Below are 19,273 nucleotides of genomic sequence, written 5' to 3' on the forward strand. Positions count from 1 at the left end.
AAAAAAATTGGTGGATGACCCTCCTAAGGTTGTATTTTATTATTTAATTAAAAAAAATATTTTGAAAAGAAATGAAAAAATTAATAGGAAATCTCTCTCATTTTTCCAATTTTATAAAAATTCTTTCAAAATGCTTATATCTTTAAAAGGCTTTACTTATTAAATTATTTATTTTTAAATTCAAATCTATATATATAAATTTACCAAATTGCTCCCAACTTGACTGACTTGCACCGACGGTCCAACTCGTGCTTCTATTATTGACGTTTGTGCAGATGGGTTGGTCAAGTGTGGATGTGATATGGAGATGGATTATCGAATATTGTTGCTGCAACCCTAGTGTTTCTGACTTTGATGCGTTGGGCTGGTCTGGATGTGATATGGAGATGGGTTATGAAGTGTTGTCGTGTTGCATCCACTAGGATGCTTTGGCCAAGTCTTGATGTAATATGGAGAAGGATTAGTGGCAGAATCATAATTTAGAATAAGGTGTGCAAGGAACTAAAGTGCAACCTAGTGGTTTTCTAGTTACTTGTGTGTTTGAGAGTTTTGAGTTTGAAATCTGCAAAAAAATAAAAAAGCTTGTCTCTAATGGATGTGATATGGAGATGGATTATGAAGTGTTGCCGTGTTGCATCCACTAGGATGCTTTGGCCAAGTCTGGATGTAATATCAAGAAGGATTAGTGGCGGAATCATAATTAAGAATAAGGTGTGCAAAGAACTAAGGTATAACCTAGTGGTTTTCTAGTTATTTATGTTTGAGAGTCTCGAGTTCAAAATCTCATAAACCCAATGCAAAAAAATAAAAAAACTTGTCGCTAATTTATATATATATATATAAAAGAACAAAGTGGTGCCAGGTGGTTATCCTTAGGAGGTCAATTAAGTCAGCGTAACTGGTGCACTTCCGTACATTTTATTTATCATTTACTTTGTTGCTTGTCGACTTTGTCAAAAAAATGACTCAAAAAATTGGTGTATAGCACTCCCAATGTTGTATTTTATTATTTTATTAAACAAATTATTTTGAAAAGAAATGAAAAAAATTAATAGGAAATCTCTCCCGTTTTTCCAATTTTATAAAAATTCTTTCAAAATGCTTATATCTTTAAAAGGCTTTACTTATTAAATTATTTATTTTTAAATTCAAATCTATATAAATTTACGAAATTGCTCTCAACTTGACTGACTTGCACCGACGGTCCAACTCGTGTTTCTATTATTGACGTTTGTGCAGATGGGTTGGTCAAGTGTGGATGTGATATGGAGATGGATTATCGAATGTTGCTGCAACCCTCTTGTTTCTGACTTTGATGCGTTGGGCTAGTCTGGATGTGATATGGAGATGGATTATGAAGTGTTGCCGTGTTGCATCCACTCGGATGCATTGGCCAAGTCTGTAATATAGAGAATGATTAGTGGCAGAATTAGAATCAAGAATAAAGGGTGCAAAAAATCAAGGTATAATCTAATGGTTTTCTACTTGTGTTTGAGAGTCTCAAATTCGAAATCTCATAAGCGCAATACAAAAAAATAAAAAAGTTTGCCACCAATTTATATATAAAAAAAATGGTGCTGGCTTCAAATTTTAAAAAAAAATTAAATTTTTCTATCATATGTCACCATTGCTTTAAAAAAGTTTTGAAAAAAAAATATTTATAGGTGGATTGAACGACATATAATTCGACCTAAGAATATAAATTATCTCAAAACAAAGTTTTCTAAATTTAAAATATATTTAATCAAATTATATCTTATTTTAATAATTTAAAATATAATATGAAAAAAAGAAATTACAAAATATATTAAATTCGAAATTTGTGGAATAAAGTTTAACCCAAATTTTCTTATATATATATAACCCATATATATATAAACAAATCAAAGAAAATTTTATTACATTTCAATCTTCTTTGTTAATTATAATCAAACATAGCTCAACATTCATTAACAAATAGATGAATGCCCCACAATTCTGTTCAAAATCCAATAAATAAATAAATCTATAAATTAGCAAGAGTTTTTCAACCTTTTGATTCCCCTCATTTTTTTTTTTTCTCGTTGTAGATCTGCTTTTTTTGATCTTTAAGCTCAATATCTCTTAAGTGTTTAAATAGAAAAAGAAGGATGGAACTAGCAGTATTTTTTAAGGGTATCCATTCCGAAAGATTAAACAATAAATTTTAATAAATATTTTTTAAAAAATATAATATTATATATTATGTACTAATTTATATAAAAAATTAAAAATATATATATTTTTTAATACAACATGAATAAATTTGTCAAAATAAAAGGGTGAAATAATAGATTTTTTGGAAATATTTTTATAAAAAGTATATTTTTTAAATCATATGTACTAGTTTATTAAAAAATATAAATATATATATATATATATATAATGTTAAAAAGCCAAAACAAAAGATGAGACTCGTGGGAGTGGGACCCATAGCTCTCGTCGTCTTCATGACTAGTTGCTACGTTCATCTATCTATGTCAATTGATAGGGTGCTGAATTCTAGCATTCCTTGATTTTTTTCAGTAAAAAATACATAAGGATGAAATCCTTTCTCTGGCCTAGGGGGTGCTTGAGGGAACATGCTGGCCGGTGGCCCTTCTCTTTCAAGCTCTTCACTGTTTCGAATAGGCTTTTTTTTGTTGGAGTATACTCTAGTCCAAGTTCTTGTAGTTTTTGGTTTGAAAATTTGCCTTTGTTAAAGTATTAATTTGTTAAAATATTTCTTCATAGACATAGGCTTTTAGGTTTGTTATAATGGCCTTTAATAGATTTAACTTTTACGTTTGTTAATCCATGCATCTAAACACAACATAAAATTAGTTAAATATATATATCAATTTTTTTCGTCCTTGGGAAAGTACATATCAAAATTAATATGTTGATGGTCAATTTATAAAAATATTATTACTATCCAATTTTTCTGTATTTTGTAAATTTAAAAAAAAATTTATGATAGTATTTTAAAATTAAATGACTCACGGGTATCGATGGGATACTCTTGAAACATCTCTGAAAGCATTTCAACAAACTCAATTCGGTTAACTACCGATGCTATGCAAAAGTATTGGCCGGAAGCATGATTGTTTTTGTAAACAAGCATTTGAGCTCGAGCAACATCTTTAACATCAACTAAGGCCATCACTATATTAGGGTATATATAGTCCCTCTCTTGTAGGTGAGAACACTAAAGCAACTTGCATTCATTGTAGATTGTAATATTGGTCCCACTGTCACCGAAGGTACCACCACTATTAAATCTAACTCTCTTTTGCCAGTCATGTCTAATGTTATAAGCTCTGCCACCATTTTCTCATAGCAATACCAATTATGTTCATCAATTACCAACCAACCAACAATTATTCAAAATATTAATTTACATAAAAATAAGAGAAGGATACATACCTAGCTAGTTTATTATGCCAATCTTTTTATTTTTATACATTAAATAATTTACATTACATTATCATAAGATTAAAGAGATAGTTGCTTAATTAATATATGTACATAAATGTGCATTCAAACTAATTTTTGATCTAGTAATTAATTGTTTGACTCCGGATAGCTTAATAAATATAAATTTAAATTCATAAATTTTGACCTTTAATTTTATTAGCTTATGCTTTTTCTTTTCTTACGCATAAACTTGATATATAAATATATGAAATTTAAATTATATCTAATAATCCTATATAGTGATAAAAAAAACTAGCTAAATCTGACCAATAAAGAAGAGAGCACCATTTGCAAAGTAGTTCTTGTCTAGGCACTCGGGGCAAGCTCGCGCTTGCGCAACATTTTCTCAACTCAAAAATGGGTTTGTTAAGTGATAAACTTTTAATTTTATATGATTTAAAATTGAAAAAAAAATTATTGAACAGATAGATATGTTTTACAAATCTGAAAATCTTGAGGACTGTTTGGAGAATTAAAACATTCATACATATTAAAAACTAATTATAATATTATAAACTGGAAATTGCCAAAAAAATCTCCTAACTTTGAAATATTGCCAAAAACACCCCTTTAATTTGGTAATCCCTAAAAACACCTTCCTTTTAAAGTCAATGATTTTCAAATCTCCAAAAGTTGTAACCGGCTGTAACAGAGTTACTTTTAAATTTTATGGACGAAATTGCCCCTTGCATTTGAAGTTGTGGTAGTGCAATCTTGTGTTCGGTTTTGAGAGGGAGTGGGGGGTTATTGTTTTGAGTAATCCCTAGAGACAACCATTTCTGCCGCCGATTATACTTTTTTTTTTCTCTTCGTCTCTTTAGTTTTTCCATTTCCAAAGTCGTCTTTGCCTGGGCATCCTTGTTTGGAAGTTCTTCTTCGCTATCCACCATTGTCTCAAAGAAGAATTCCCGCTCAAGTATTTGACATTTCATCAGTTTGCAGTGTAAGGTATTGAGCTGAGGTGGACGCCATTGAAGAAGTTGTGTTTATGATTTTTTTTTTTATAAACGATTTTGTTAGAAAAAGAGATTTTTCAGTTTTGTTTTGTAGTTTTGTTTTTATTGAATGATATTGAAGTCTACAGGGAGATTTATCGGCTAGGGTTTTGTTTTGGTTTTCATTTTCGTTTAGGGTTTTGTACACGATCGAAAGATATTTTTTTATTGTTATGCTGTGTAATGTTTACAATGTAGGTTTCCCCTTTACGTTGATATGGTTGTAGTTTTAAAAATGAGGTTTCCATTTAAGTAATGAGATTTTATTTAAACATTTGATGTTTCTGTTTAAGAGTTGTTGTTTCTGTTTAAATATTTATCTTTCTGTTTAAGAATTTAGGTTACCATTTAAAAAACTTTACTTTTCGCTTAAATTTATCTGAATACTGTTTAAATTATGGTTATTACCACAGGATTGTGATTATGGCTGTCAACTTAGTTAATGGGCGAAGCTACTTGATAACAGTTGTGGAGACTGTGGTTGAGTTGAAAGTTCACATGAGTGGACGACACTGGGAGATAATCTGGAGGACATCATTTGCAACATTCATTGAGGTTGAAACTGTGTTCCAAGAGAGGGCCCTCCTTGATTCTTTGCTACAGAGAGATATGATGGCCGCACCAACAAATTCAAGATTGAGGAAAGCTTGGTAAGTTTCAGGCCCAAAGATGTGGTTCTCGTTCTTTGACTGTGTTGCGATGGAGATGTAGTCGTATTTCAGAAAGAGAAGAAAGCACGCTCCGCTTTTGAAGATAGATATTTTTCCAAAACCAACGAGAGACACAGAGACTCCATCAAGAGAATACTTGAGGAGCTTGTTTAGCAGAGGGGAGAAGAAGAAAATTTTGTTAGACTCTTGATGGTGTACCTCATGCATACAATCATCTTCCCAAACACGTCCTGCTCAGTTCTAAACTGGATAGTTGACTATGTTGATTACCTACCTGCCATGGGACGATATGCATGGGTGCAAGCGACACACAATTGGCTGATGGAGGATGTCCCACAAGCAGCCGCTAGAGTGCAAGCGAGATGCGCCAGAAAGAAGAACACTGGGTACGTCAAAGGTTGCTCGGTCGCACAGAACATCTGGTTTTACGAGCTGATCGGTACCAGAAAAAAAGTGCGATTTGGCAAGACCGCAAGGATGTTGTGCTACAGTGAAACTAGTTACCGGAAGCAAGTGACGATAGAAGACATATTGTCATCGCTCGAAGGAAAGGAGGTAATAAATTATGAGTCTCTGTTTAAATATCAAATGCTTCTATTTAAATAATGTGATTTAGTGTTTAACCTAGCATTTCTATGTTTAACTATTTTGTATATCGTTTAAAAACATATGTAAACTGTTTAAATATTTGATTGAACTGTTTAAAAATATTTGTGATTGTTAAATTGAATGTTTTCACTGACATTATGATGTTTAACTATGTTAGTTTCCTAAGCTGGTCACGGCGAATGCAAATGAAGAAATCTTCGTTCGGGCCATCCGCCGGGAGGATGCTATTGCTCCCGAACCACTGGCGCGAAGACACACTACAACAAAATTGATGATTAGTGACAATTTTAATTTTGACATATTGGTTTTATGTCACAAAAAAATACATAATGTGACGAAACCATTATTTAGTCACTCATTTTGCTTGTTTGATGATTTTATGTGACAATACTTTAAATTGTCACATGATATTGTCACAAAAAGATTAGCTCTAAATGCACTCGTACTTTTAGTGACGGTTTAAATATTAAGTGACAAATATAGTAAGTCATTAATATAATATTTTTTCGTGACAAATTTTAAATTTTTTTTTTAAACTAAATTTAAATAATGTTACTAATATTAACATATATTATCAATGACAATTTGAATTTTTTTATGTATCTTAATTTATTTTTGTGACACATAGGTTTGTCACCAAAATATAAGTAATAATGACATTATAATATTGTTACAAATAAATATCGTATTACTTGATGATATTGGATAATGTCACTATTTGTTACTAAATTTAATGACACTAATCATCTCTCACTAATAATTTTCTTCGTAGTCAAATGCTAAATACCATTGAAAGATAAAATGCTAAATGACATAAACATTTTTTTATGCTTTACAATTAATTTAGGAGAAAAATATAACAAAATTATTTATATAAATTGATATAGATATGAGTAAGGACATAACAATAATTTTTTTAGGTGGGTCACGCAAAATGTTAATAAACCAAACAACAATTTTCTTTTATAAATATTTTTATAAAATATAATTTTCAATATCATGCTTACCAATTTGTCGAATGTAAAAGCAAATAATAGACTTTTCCAAATATTTTTCTAAAATCATATATTTTTATACAATATAAATAGCTTTTGCAAGTAAAAAAACTTGAGAAAGCAAAACAATATATTTTTTGCAAAAGAATATAAATTTTTTCATGTTATATAAACCAATTTAATACCTAGGGGCAAGGGGATAAAAAATTTTTTTTTGCAAATATTTTTCCTAAAAATATAAATTTTTTAAACTATATTTATCAATTTATACATTGTTTATTTTCAAAAAAAATTGTGAAGATAGGGTTTTAGCATCCCAATATTAGTTTAATTTCATATTGATTTATTTTAAATTATTTATTTTTTATTCAAATAACTCTCTTTATCTCTTTTTGAATTTTTTTATTTTTAAAGATTTTATTAGAGATATTTTATATTAACACCTTCATATATATTATAATTTATTTTATTAATAAGGACTAAATTATTAAATACCTTTATATTATTGAAGTAATTTTATAACTACATTATTAATTTAAAATTCAAAATTTCATTGTTTTAAATTTGTTATAAGTTTTTTAAAAAAATTATTGCGAAATATATTTAAATGATAATTTAACATTCAAGTTTTATTGGTTTAAATTTGTTAATATTTTTTTAAAAAAATTATTGCGAATTTAATTAAAAACATATAAAAATATGTTAGTTTTTATATAGAATTCGAAAAGATTTTCATTCAATAAAAAGATAAATCCTATAAATTTTTTTAAATAATTTTAATTTATCTAAATTTAGTTTAAATTTGTTAATAATTTTTTTAAAAAATTATTGCGAATTTAATTAAAAAAATATAAAAGTATGTTAGTTTTTTTATAGACTTTGAACAGATTTTCATTCAATAAAAAGATATATCCTATAAAAATTTCTGAATAATTTTAATTTATCTAAATTTAGTTTAAAGTTTATAAAAATGTAAAAACAAAATTCTATATTTAAAAACAAAATTCTATATAAATCTCTATCTCAATTTCCATTCTTTCTCAATCTTTCTTTCTCTCTCATCATTACTAAGGTACATTATATTTCTCTTTCTCAATGTCTATACTACCGTCTATTTTTTATTTTATTGTTGCCTCCATCTTAAGGCACACTTCAACTTTTTTTTAGTTCTTGATTTGTTTTTTTTATAATGCTTGTGTAAGTTCCTACTTCATCAAAGATCTCATGAATCTTTAAGTATTTACATTAGTGTTCCAATGCACTTAGTTTATAATTTTTTTATAATTGCTTGATTCGCTTCTAATTTTATAGGTTTTTGTAGTGATGATGGTTCCGTTGGAGAAGGGAATATTTGAATGGGAAAGAGATTGACATCGGCTACAATCATTAGATTAAAGTTTTCTTTCCAAAGGGTTGCTAACAATATTGATTCTTGTGTTTTTTGATTAATTTATGTATTTTTTAATTATCATTATTTTATAATAGAATTATTGTTATAATTTCTATAGTTTTTGATTAGCACTTTAAATTGTTAATGTTTGTCATTAATCAATTAATTTTTGTTATGACTATCTATTGTGCTTATTATTAATTTTTGGATGCATATTAGTATATATGTATATGTATATATAATTATATTTTGAACTTTACTTTTGTTAATTTACTCTTCTTATAAATTAATATTTATTATTTTAAAATATTTATTTCAGGTTTTAATGAGGCAAGCTCTACATCAACAAAACACCATAAACACGAATAAGACAAGAGTTGCATGAAAAATAGTTATCTATTTTGATTTGATTTACTTAAAATTATAAGTTTTTAATGTTATTGAAATTTTACGAAATTGAAATTTGTTAATCCATAAGGTTAACTGTAAATTATGATAATTGTGTTATTTTTCTTTTAGCAATAATAATATTGATTTAATTTTATTTATGATATATTATCAAAAATTAATTTTTTGATAATTTATATAATTTATTAAATAATATTCACTAAAATATATCACAAATTACAAATACATCATAAAAACATGATTGATTGTGACATTATAAAAATATTACAAATTATATAATATTCAATTAATTGTGACATTACAAAAAAATTAATTTATGGCATATTTTTCATTAGTGACGCATTTTCATCATCACGAAAATAGACTTTTGTCAATAAATATTATATTTTTTAACAATATATAGTAACGTTAACCACTTTTTATGACGCTATTCTATTTGAAAGGGTGACAAATATTTTTGTTATTTATTATTTGAAAATCAATGGAATGTCACAAATGATAAAACTTTACCTTATATTTAGTGACAATTCATAACATTTTATGACAATTTGACACAACATTTAGTGATAAAAATGCATGTCATTAATGATTATAAAATAGGTAAAATATGATAATTTTGTCACATAAAAGGTATCATTGTGTGACGAACATGTAAATCGTCACATTAACCCTTTAGCGACGGAGCAAAGGCGACAAAATGTGGTGATGGCAACAAAGCGTCACAAAAAAATTTTAGTGACAAAAATATATTATTTTATGACATTATCACATATGTCAATAATTGACAAATTTGTTGTAGTGACAGGATGAAAAGCCATCCTTTTCAAGGCGCCCTTGACGTTGTTCACCTAATAACAGCCCAACCCACGCATGAATTCCTCGTCGCCGGAGGAGCCCCGCCCTATCCCGCCCGGTCGAAACACCCCCTCCCCCGATGGCAACATCCCCTCCTACCGGAACAGCCCTCTCGACAGCTATGGCTTCCTTTGGCGATGATGTCACCGCACGTCTGCTGCAGGGGTGCAGGTACGTACTGATGACCGAGTTCCCTCGGCTTGTTGCTCGGGTGGAGGTATTGGAAGGACGGGCATAATCGAATGCGCCGTCCTTACAAACGGACGCCACTCAGAAAAGCCCGGATGCAGCCTAGGTAGCCCCGGCGATTGTCGATGATTTGAATGGAATGTCGTCGGATTTTGATAACGACGACGTTGTTTGGACGACCATTCGAAGAGGGACACATTTGAAGAGAATTGCCAAAAGAAGAGAAACATTAATGTCTCTCCTTCCACCGGCCGGTGATGAGATAATAGCAGCACCACCTGCGGTTAATCTGCTGTCTACAACGGCAGGGTATATGGAAATTGCTCCGGAAGAAGTAGTAGCTGTAGTCGATACGATGGCTAAAGAGATCTCCATCTTGATGGAACCGGCGATGGCCAAAGAGAACCCCATGTTTTTGGAACCAACGGATGACAGTGCCGTGTTGAAGGCAGACACAATCCCCCAACAACAAGAACCAGCAAAGATTGTGTCTCCGGTTGATGCTGTCGTCATGCCCGTAATTGACAAGATCTTTGACAACATTATCAACGAAATCCCTGTCTCGGTTGAACAAGCGGACGATACCGCCGCATCGAAGGGAGAAACTATCCCACAACCATCAACAACATCACCTACCAATGAACCGAAAGATTCTGCTGATGCGGGGTAAGGAAACTTCTGCCAAAAAACAATGACCGGTGCTGCGGTCGACACTATAGTCCTCCCCAACCAACAATATGAAAAAGTGCGGACGGACTTTCGACCGAAGAAGAAAAGATACCCCGGACTGGGGCAGCTCGACGTGTTCGTGCAGGAGTTATTAAAGATCTACCTGAATTGCATGATGGATTTGTAAGTATCAAGTATTTCCGTTATACTTTAAATATATATGATATCATTAATTTTGTTAGGTACCGTTTAAATATGTTAGTTACCATTTAAATATTTAAGTTATCATTTAACTTTTGGCGTTACCACTTAAATAATTTGTCTTCGTTTAACTTTATCTTTACCGTTTAACCACAGAACTGTCTTATAGAGGAATGACTGTGTCAGCACCACACGAGCCAGCCTATACACATTGCTAGACATGAAGGAAATGGTGACAGACGATGTGATGGACGCGTTCATTTGTATAATCCAGAAATTTCTTATGAAAGTACCATATCCATATACGAAGCGCGCCTCCATCACGCGACCGCTGACACTATTCATATCTAAGCAGGAGGACGCGAATGACATGGCTCTCGCTATGATGGGAGATACAACGCGTAACTTGCATGATGTTGACATAGTTATCCTACCAATCGTTATGAATGACCACTTCCATTTGGTCGTTCTTGATAATGACATACAAGAATAAATGTACTATACTTCTGCCGAAAGTGAAGAGTACGAGAGAGATGCCGGAGAGATGGTAAGTGCTTTGACAACTAGAGTTTTATAAATAGTGTGATCTTAGTCGGGATTTAAACATCAAATTTTAAATCTCGACAACGGAGACTATTTGACTATTATGTCGATATGGACCTCGGCGAGTCGGCGACTCTAACATACCCCTTTGTTCACGACATTGACACCCCAAGGCAGAAACGAGGAAGTCTCGACTGCGCCATCTATGTCATGTGGTTTATCGAGCAGCTACTCAACTGTGAAAAGCTACGGCTACCGCAAGCAGACATCCCTTACTAGCGCTTAAAATATGTTACTCGCATACTTAAGGAAGGGAACGTAGCCGACATTACTAAGAAAGGGGATTCCTCAACCAGGGAGGAAAAAGATTAATATGTAATTATGTCAAACAGAGTTACCATATAAATAACAATGTATCTCATTTAAATATACTTGATTTTGTTTAAATATCATTATCACTGTTTAATTTATAAGTTTCTCTGTTTAAATAACATTGTCTCTCTGTTTAAATATCATTGCTTTTATTTAAATATTGTTATCTCTGTTTAAATACTAAGAGTTTATGTTTAATTTTTTGTTTATTTACAATGTCATTTTTGTTTCTTAAAAAGTTTAAGTAAAACATTTAATAGACAATGTCTCTGTTTAAATATCAAAAGTTGACACTCAAATAAGTTTGTTTCTTTTTAAATATTTGTTCATTTACAATGCCTAGTCGACGACAGTTTCATTACAAGATCTACGATTTTGATCGAATGCGTGGCAGCGGTTGCAATGTAACTCGCGGACCTCGGACACTTACGACGTGATTCTCTTTCGTCTGGGACGCCCAAGTTGCCTTCTCGTCACAGTCGGTCACAAATGCAGCTCATGATTTTCATTCGTAGTCTTCTGATTGTCAGGTATGGGGAATATAGCTTCCAAATATGCCAGTTTGTAATTATCGACGGTAAAGTAGCCGCTAATAAATCGATGAACGTTGGTGTCTGTCTGCATTATTGCAGCGCAAGCGTGTTTGCATGGGATACCATAAACTTGCCATTTGTGACATGAGCAAGTTTTATTAGCAAGATCTACATAATTGCTGCATTGGTCAATCACTTCATAATGATCAGACACAATGACCAACATGAAGATTTCGGGTTTCCTAGACAAGTATCTCTACCTTCGAATGTATGTCTAGGCATAAGTAGGTCTCCCATTTGTTTGCTTGCTCACGGGGGTTGCATAACATGCGCATCAACTTGAACATGAACAACGTAGAACAGGAACACTTAAACAAGGTTAAGCAAAGACACTGATGTTTAAACAGAAATAAATAGTTTTAAACAGTAGGATAAGAAATTAATCGAAGAGCCAAATAGTTAAACACAGACAATGATTTTCACACAGTAAGGAAAACTGTTTAAATGATAAGAATAATTCTTAAGCGTTAAATAAAATCAACATTCGAATACATTATGGAGTCGACCATTTTTGTTACTGGTAATTACTAAGCTTCTTTGATCCACGTATTGAATAACTCCGAGATATTTGAATACATCTCATCCCAACGTTCACCTCTGAACAGATAATTCAACCAATGCGACATATCCGATTTATGAATCAACCACTGATAGGCTTCGAGTGATGTGACATGTAGTTCATTCACGGTATCATCGAATTTTTTAGCCGTGGACGCCCATGTAATACGAAAGTATATGGACCAACACTCCTCCCTCAGTGTCTTCTCAAGTCTGACATTGGATTTCATAAAATTGGCCTTCAAATGTCGTAGGCAGTATGCATGTGGGGAAGAAGGGAAGACTCTCGCAATGGCATTCACAAGGCCCTTAGACCTATCTGACACGAACGTAATTATCTCTTGATAATCTCCTTCATCGTATAAAGCAACACCTAACTTGGAAATGAACCACGACCAATTGGCATCGGTCTCATTGTCAACAATACTGAAGGCGACGTGAAAAAAGCCATTGTTTCTATCTTTGCCTATGGCACCCAATAGAGTACCACGATACTTTCCAAGGAGGTGGGTACCATCGAGAAATAGCAGCGGCCTGCAAGCCCTCTTTAATCCCACGATACACGCACTAAAAGAAAAGAATGCATGTTTAAAACGCTCACCATCTCTTTCCACGATCGCAATGCTGCCGGGGCTTGTCTCAACCACCTTATCCATGTACCAAAGCAACAAATCGTAGCTGGAGATGTCACTGCCGTCGAGAACCACTTGGGCATGCTCTTTTCCCAACCAAGCTTACTTGTATGGAATGTGGACACCATGTTCCCGCAACATGTCCTTCTGAATGTCGATGGCCTTGTATAAGGGTCGGTCCTTGAGCTTCTGAATAACTCATGCGCTTACTCATTTTTTTTATGCTTTCGGATGTGACGTCGATCCAATTCCACCACCGCAAGTGTGTGACGGGTGCATTGTCTTGATTTTGAAAGTATTTTTATTAGATTCCTTTGATGCATGAAGGCTCCATTGACAACCATCAGCATCGCATTCCACAAATCACCCCGTGTTTTTTGTTCTTTAGGAATTTGAAGTCAAAATTCCATTTGATTGCAAAATTCCGAAGTGTGTTTTGAAATGTTCAACACTTCAGATTGATCTGACGAGGAAGGAAGGCATGCCATACCGTCAGGGTCGCCATGAGGTGGAACAGAAGTGCTCCCAGAATTTGAATTCCTATCAACACTTTAGTTTAACCGAAAACGATCAAGATTTTAAGCAGAAACATAAAATTTTTAAACGATAACTATAAAATGTAAACGTTAAAACATATATTTAAACAGAAACAAAATAATTTAAGCAAAGAAGACAATTTTTAAATGGAGATTTGATATAGTTAAACAGAAACTGGGATAATTAAACAATAATTAATTTCTACAACTAGATAAACATAAAAGAGAAGAACCTAACAACGAGAAGAATTCATTTTCAGTAGGATACGATGGCACATCATCTGTCTCAACAACAAGATCGACTACAACGCATTTGAAGATAGAGTACACGTGATACATGCACTGGAAGTCAACCTCGTTTTTTATTGGACAAACCATTTTATGTCCATCGGGTGTGATAAACTTCACCCTGACACGGGAAATATCGAGACCCCATCGATCACATATCTTAACTAACACTGATTCCCAAGAAGTCAGCACCGTAAACATTAGCACTTGTCCCTCCCCGTTGTATCTAGCAATAGCACAAAAATTCTCCATAATAGCCCTGCATTTTTTATAAATTATTACTCCCTCCTGCAAAATGATCAAAGTGAGAGCAACGAAGAAATTCTCACCTTATCGGAAAACCGGCAGAACTCAAATTGAACAAACCAAATGAGGAGGAGAAGAAGAAGAAGAAGATTTAATGAGCCTTCCAAACTTGTTTGACAAAAAACAAGCAGGAAGGCAAAAAAAAAAAAAATGCAAAATTGTATGCATAAAGATCGGACATGATGTGATTGGGAGGTATTTTTCCCACTATTTGTAAGGGCAAAAATAAAATTTCATAACATGGACCCACTTGAAGTGCTCGATAGGGGGTAAAAGGGAATTTAAAGTATAACGGAAGGGCTGTCCGGAGTGTGCAAAAGTTGGAGGGGATTTTTAGGAATTTTTGAAAATAATGAGGAATAAACAATAATTTCCTCTATTATAAAATATAGATTTATCTTTAATTAATAATAAATTAAATATAGACTTTTCGGTATATAAATTTCAACTAATAAAGTTAAAAATAATAGTTAGGGAGGAGATCGTAAAACCTATATTTCGGACTGTCCCTCTTACGTTGTATCCCTTGAGAAGTAGGGTTTTCACAAGCCATGACCCGATGAACCCGTTGTCACCAATGATACACACGATCTGTCGCAGGAGATCATGACCGGCGGCCACCGGAATTGCATCTCTTCTTGCGGATGTGAGAGATGGTGCTCATCTTTGTTATGAAAAAAAAGGAGGATTGAGGAGGGATAAGAACTCACTGCTTCTCTGGTGGGGCATCTTATATTGTGCTCAATTGGACAACTTTCTAGGTGGTTAAGTTGTTATTTGTTGTGAAATTAACCCAAAAAAAAATGATAAATTCCAGAGAATACAATGTGTGTATATATATATATTTATAAATATTTAAAATAATAATAATAATTATTATTATTTTACATACTTTTATGGTAAAAAAGTTAAACATTATTGGCTAAAAATCTATTGGTTTTGGATCTTTGTGTATATATATATATTTATATTTATAAATATTTAAAATAATAATAATAATTACATATTATTATGATAAAAAAGTTAAACATTATTGGCTAAAAATTTATTGGTTTTGGGTCTTTGTGTATAATGTTCATGTTTTTATTAAGAAGATAAGTTTAACCCTCAGTTCACATTGGGTGAGGATACAAATTAGTTAAATTATTAATTTTTTATTTGTGCATGTTGCTAACATGATTTATTCACTTTATTAAAAAATAAACATAAATTAATTTAATGAAATAGTTAAAATATGCATCTTTATTATTATTTTTATCATATGCAAACCCAAAAATATCATTTTTTCTTGACTTTGTTTACTTAATCTTAATTATTAAAATATACCGAAGTTGGTGGTTGGTCCTCCCAGGTTATATTTTATTATTTTATTAAAAAATTATTTTGAAAAAGAAATTTAGAAAAGTAATAGGAGATCTCTCTGGTGGTTTCCAATTTTATAAAAATTCTTTCAAAATGTTTGTATCTTTAAAAACCCTTTACTTCTTAAATTATTTATTTTTGGTTTAAACCCTTGTTTGGTCCCTATAAGTAGGTTCGGGTGCCCATTTAGTCCCTCTATTTTAATTTTGCCGCGGGAAATGCATCTATTATACAAATTGAGAAATCTTGGGCCTCACCCTACAAATCATTAGTTTGTCCGTCAACCATGGCTGATGTGGCTTATTTTATTAATTAATTATAATTAAAAAAAATTAAAAACGATATATACCTTCTTCTCCTCCATCCCTCTCCGCTCCCCCACCATTCTCCTCCACATCGACGCCGGCTCCTTCATCCAGTGGTCTGGTGGCTCCCAGCGGTGAATATCATCATCACCACCGCGAACACCTTCACAGACATCACCTCCTTTCTCTTCTTTGCGGCTGTGAGTGAGGAAGAGCTTGTTAGAGAAGGAGCACCAAAGTTCGTAGATGATGGCGCGGAGAGCGAGGAGAGTGAGGACGTGGAGTGGCCATGAGTGAGCTTGGAAGTGGTGTGTGCATGCCCATGCATGCATGGCTTGCCAATAAGTGGTGCGTACAGTGGGTACTATGAAAAAAAGAAACAAAATTAGAGAGAGAGAGAGAATATTGAAGGTTCATGTTGAGACATGCAAAATGAAAGAGAAACTAGACTTTATCTTCAGAAATGAATAAAAAAAAGCTAAACTATGCATACATGAAGCTATATATATGTGTGTATGTATATGAATATGTTTTCATATTTAGAAATGCAGAAACAAAGATGCGGAGCACGCAGACATGAAGCAAGTGTAGATAAAGAGGAAAACTGTAATGTTTGTAAAAATTTCTTTTTCTTCATCTTTGACTGGTTTGACTAGGTGTTTGGTGAGTGGGCCCCAATGTTGTTTCATTGCCTTAATTTTCGGATCTTGCCTGATTGTGGATTATTGGTTTTTCCTGTTTTTGATTAGTGGAGGCTTTTAATTGAGTTTATGGGTTGCTTTTATAGGCTTAGTTGTGCAACCAATCTTCTTGCTCTCCAAACTCTCTTATCCTTGAAACAACTCAACCTTGGCCGAATTTTGGTGTCATTTTCTTTTCTCTTTATGCTTGGTTTTTGAGTGGAACTTGTCACCAACAAGCTTAGAGGTAAGCTTGTTATTTTCTTTAGAATTCTGAGATTTTTTTATTGTCTTGTTTTAATTGTTTTGTTAGTGCCAAGCATGTATGTTTATCTGAGAATTTATTTGAGCATGTTTTTCATGTCATTGAGTGTTTTTTTTGGTCATTTTGAATAATTATGTGTAGCATGCCTTTGTAATTTTAAGCTTAAATTCCATGTGTGCATGTTGCAATATAGAGAGGTTTGGAATTTGCAGCCTTATTTTGTTAAGATTTTATTTATCTCTCATGATTTTGCAAGCTTGTATCTACCAAGGGATGACTATAATTTAATTATAATATTTGTGTATGCATCTTGTAAGTTCGGACAGGTAAATTAGCATTCATGTTTTAAATTATTTGAATATAGGTTTTCATGTTTGTAAGCTTGACATTGTGAGTATGCAGCCATGTTATAAGTTAGTTGATTATTTGTTGTTATGTATATAAATATATGTGTATGTGTGTGGGTATGCATGCATTTCATGATTTAGAAATTTCTTTTCATTGAAAATTCGTCCAAATCCTGTGTCCATGCTAATGTTAATTTTATTTTTAGTATTGCTTAAATGCTTGTGGTGCATGTTAGAAATATTAATTTATATATTCAGAATCATGGGATTGTATTGATTTTAATCTTGGAAAGCTAATTGTGCTGGTGTTATGATTAAAGCTTTTATGGAGAATTTTAATTGCTTAGCTAAATTTTTTGTGAAAACCTTTAATTGCTAGCTATGAACTCTTTTATTTGTTGAATTAGCTCGGGCTATAGTCGTAATTTAGGCCCGACCCAAGTTTTGTAACCTAAGTTATAATATTCTGTTTGGGTAGATCCATACCGAGCTGTAGTTCGCGGGACTTGGTGAACCCAACTCTGTAGCTCGGAGCCAGGTAGGCTCTCGCACTGTATAATTCCGTATTTCTGGCAATAATTATTATTTAATTATTGCATTGTTTGATAATTTTATTTATTTGCGTGGTATTTATGTTTATTTATTTATTTTCTTATTTGCATTATTTATTCAGTAATTCCTCTGTCTGTATTCCGTATTTTCTGCGGTTTTTAGTACATCTCCATTTCTGGCTCGCCCAGCTAGGAGGAGTAAGTCCTAGCCATGTGCACATGTTTTTACGTAGTAGAGCTACCCCGATCGCGGTCGAAGATCCCGGCTACTACCGCTGATATTCCGCTCGCTCGCTCGTTCCGACTTCATAGTCGAAGATCCACTCGCTGTCGTTGATTTGCTATTAGCCATGGAGATGTATTTTTTTGCGTGTTTTTCGTGTTTTTTTGGATTATTCCAAAGATTCTGCGTATTTTCCGTATTCGTATGAAGCATGAGCTATTATTCCGCAATATCCGCTATACCCGTTGTTTTTTTCTCGCGATCCCACTGGGCCCTTGTGGCTCATACACTCTATGTATTCTGTTCTCGCAGGAGAAGATCATGTTTAGGACTGGGGGGTGTCAGAGAGTCGTATTGTCTGCGTTATCGATGATCTTGTTATTACCTTCTCGTGAGTGTAAGACTTGTATTCCGATCGTATTTGTAATTTGCTGAACTGCTGGGTTGTATTTAGTATTCTGAGAAATCGCTAAAGTCCCGCACTCGTAGTATTTTTAAATTTCCAAAGTATCCCTATTTGTCTTTTTGCTGTTCCTGCTCATATCTGCATTAGCAGGCTGACTCGACTGGGGTTTTTAGCTGAGGCCTTGCACCCAGTGGGGCCCAGTCCCATTGGATGCGGCCGATCTGTCCACGGGCCCGGCTGTGGGGCTGGGACGTGACAAAAACAGAGCAGAGATTCAGTTCCAGATAATGAAAGGAAGACAAATAGACAAGTATGCATACATGTGTATATATATATATATATAACGAAAGAGCAAAAAGCTTCATTTTCGGGCATGTAGAAACAGATCAAGACAAGAATATATATATATATATATATATATATATTCGTATATGTGAAACAAGAGTAGAGAGAGAGAGAGAGAGAGAGAGAGAAGAGAGAGCAAACTTTGCATCATCATCGAGGTGATGATGCTCGCCGCTTGGAGCCACCAAACCATTGGATGAAGGAGCCGCTGGCGTCAATGTGGAGGAATATGGTGAGGGGAGGAGAGGGATGGAAGAGAAGAAGGTATATATCGTTTTAAATTTTTTTTATTATAATTAATTAATAAAATAAGCCACATCAGCCATGGTTGACGGGCAAACTAATGATTTGTAGGGTGAGGACCAAGATTTTTCAATTTGTATAATAGAGGCACTTCGAGCGGCAAAATTAGAATAGAGGGACTAAATGGGCACCCGAACCTACTTACAGGGACCAAACTGGGGTTTAAACCTTTATTTTTTACTTCAAATCTATATGAAATTAC

General features: G+C 33.0%; 1 protein-coding gene and 1 long non-coding RNA gene across 2 annotated transcripts; one reads left to right on the top strand and one right to left on the bottom strand.

Annotated features, from left to right (window-relative positions):
* Positions 1-15,825: 15,825 nt before the first annotated feature.
* On the bottom strand, positions 15,826-18,998 carry LOC120272439. Its single transcript, XM_039279262.1, has 3 exons — positions 18,910-18,998; positions 15,996-16,315; positions 15,826-15,904 (listed from the first exon to the last, which is right to left on the bottom strand). The coding sequence occupies exons 1-3, from the start codon at positions 18,959-18,961 to the stop codon at positions 15,842-15,844; spliced, it is 435 nt and encodes a 144-aa protein (XP_039135196.1). The 5' UTR covers positions 18,962-18,998; the 3' UTR covers positions 15,826-15,841.
* On the top strand, positions 16,238-18,392 carry LOC120272440. The gene is made up of 4 exons (XR_005540201.1): positions 16,238-16,299; positions 16,495-16,878; positions 17,722-17,781; positions 18,330-18,392. It is a non-coding gene; the product is annotated as an uncharacterized LOC120272440 (long non-coding RNA).
* Positions 18,999-19,273: the final 275 nt, after the last annotated feature.

This window comes from Dioscorea cayenensis, chromosome 11, assembly GCF_009730915.1.
Source record: "Dioscorea cayenensis subsp. rotundata cultivar TDr96_F1 chromosome 11, TDr96_F1_v2_PseudoChromosome.rev07_lg8_w22 25.fasta, whole genome shotgun sequence".
NCBI classification, from domain to species: Eukaryota; Viridiplantae; Streptophyta; class Magnoliopsida; order Dioscoreales; family Dioscoreaceae; genus Dioscorea; species Dioscorea cayenensis.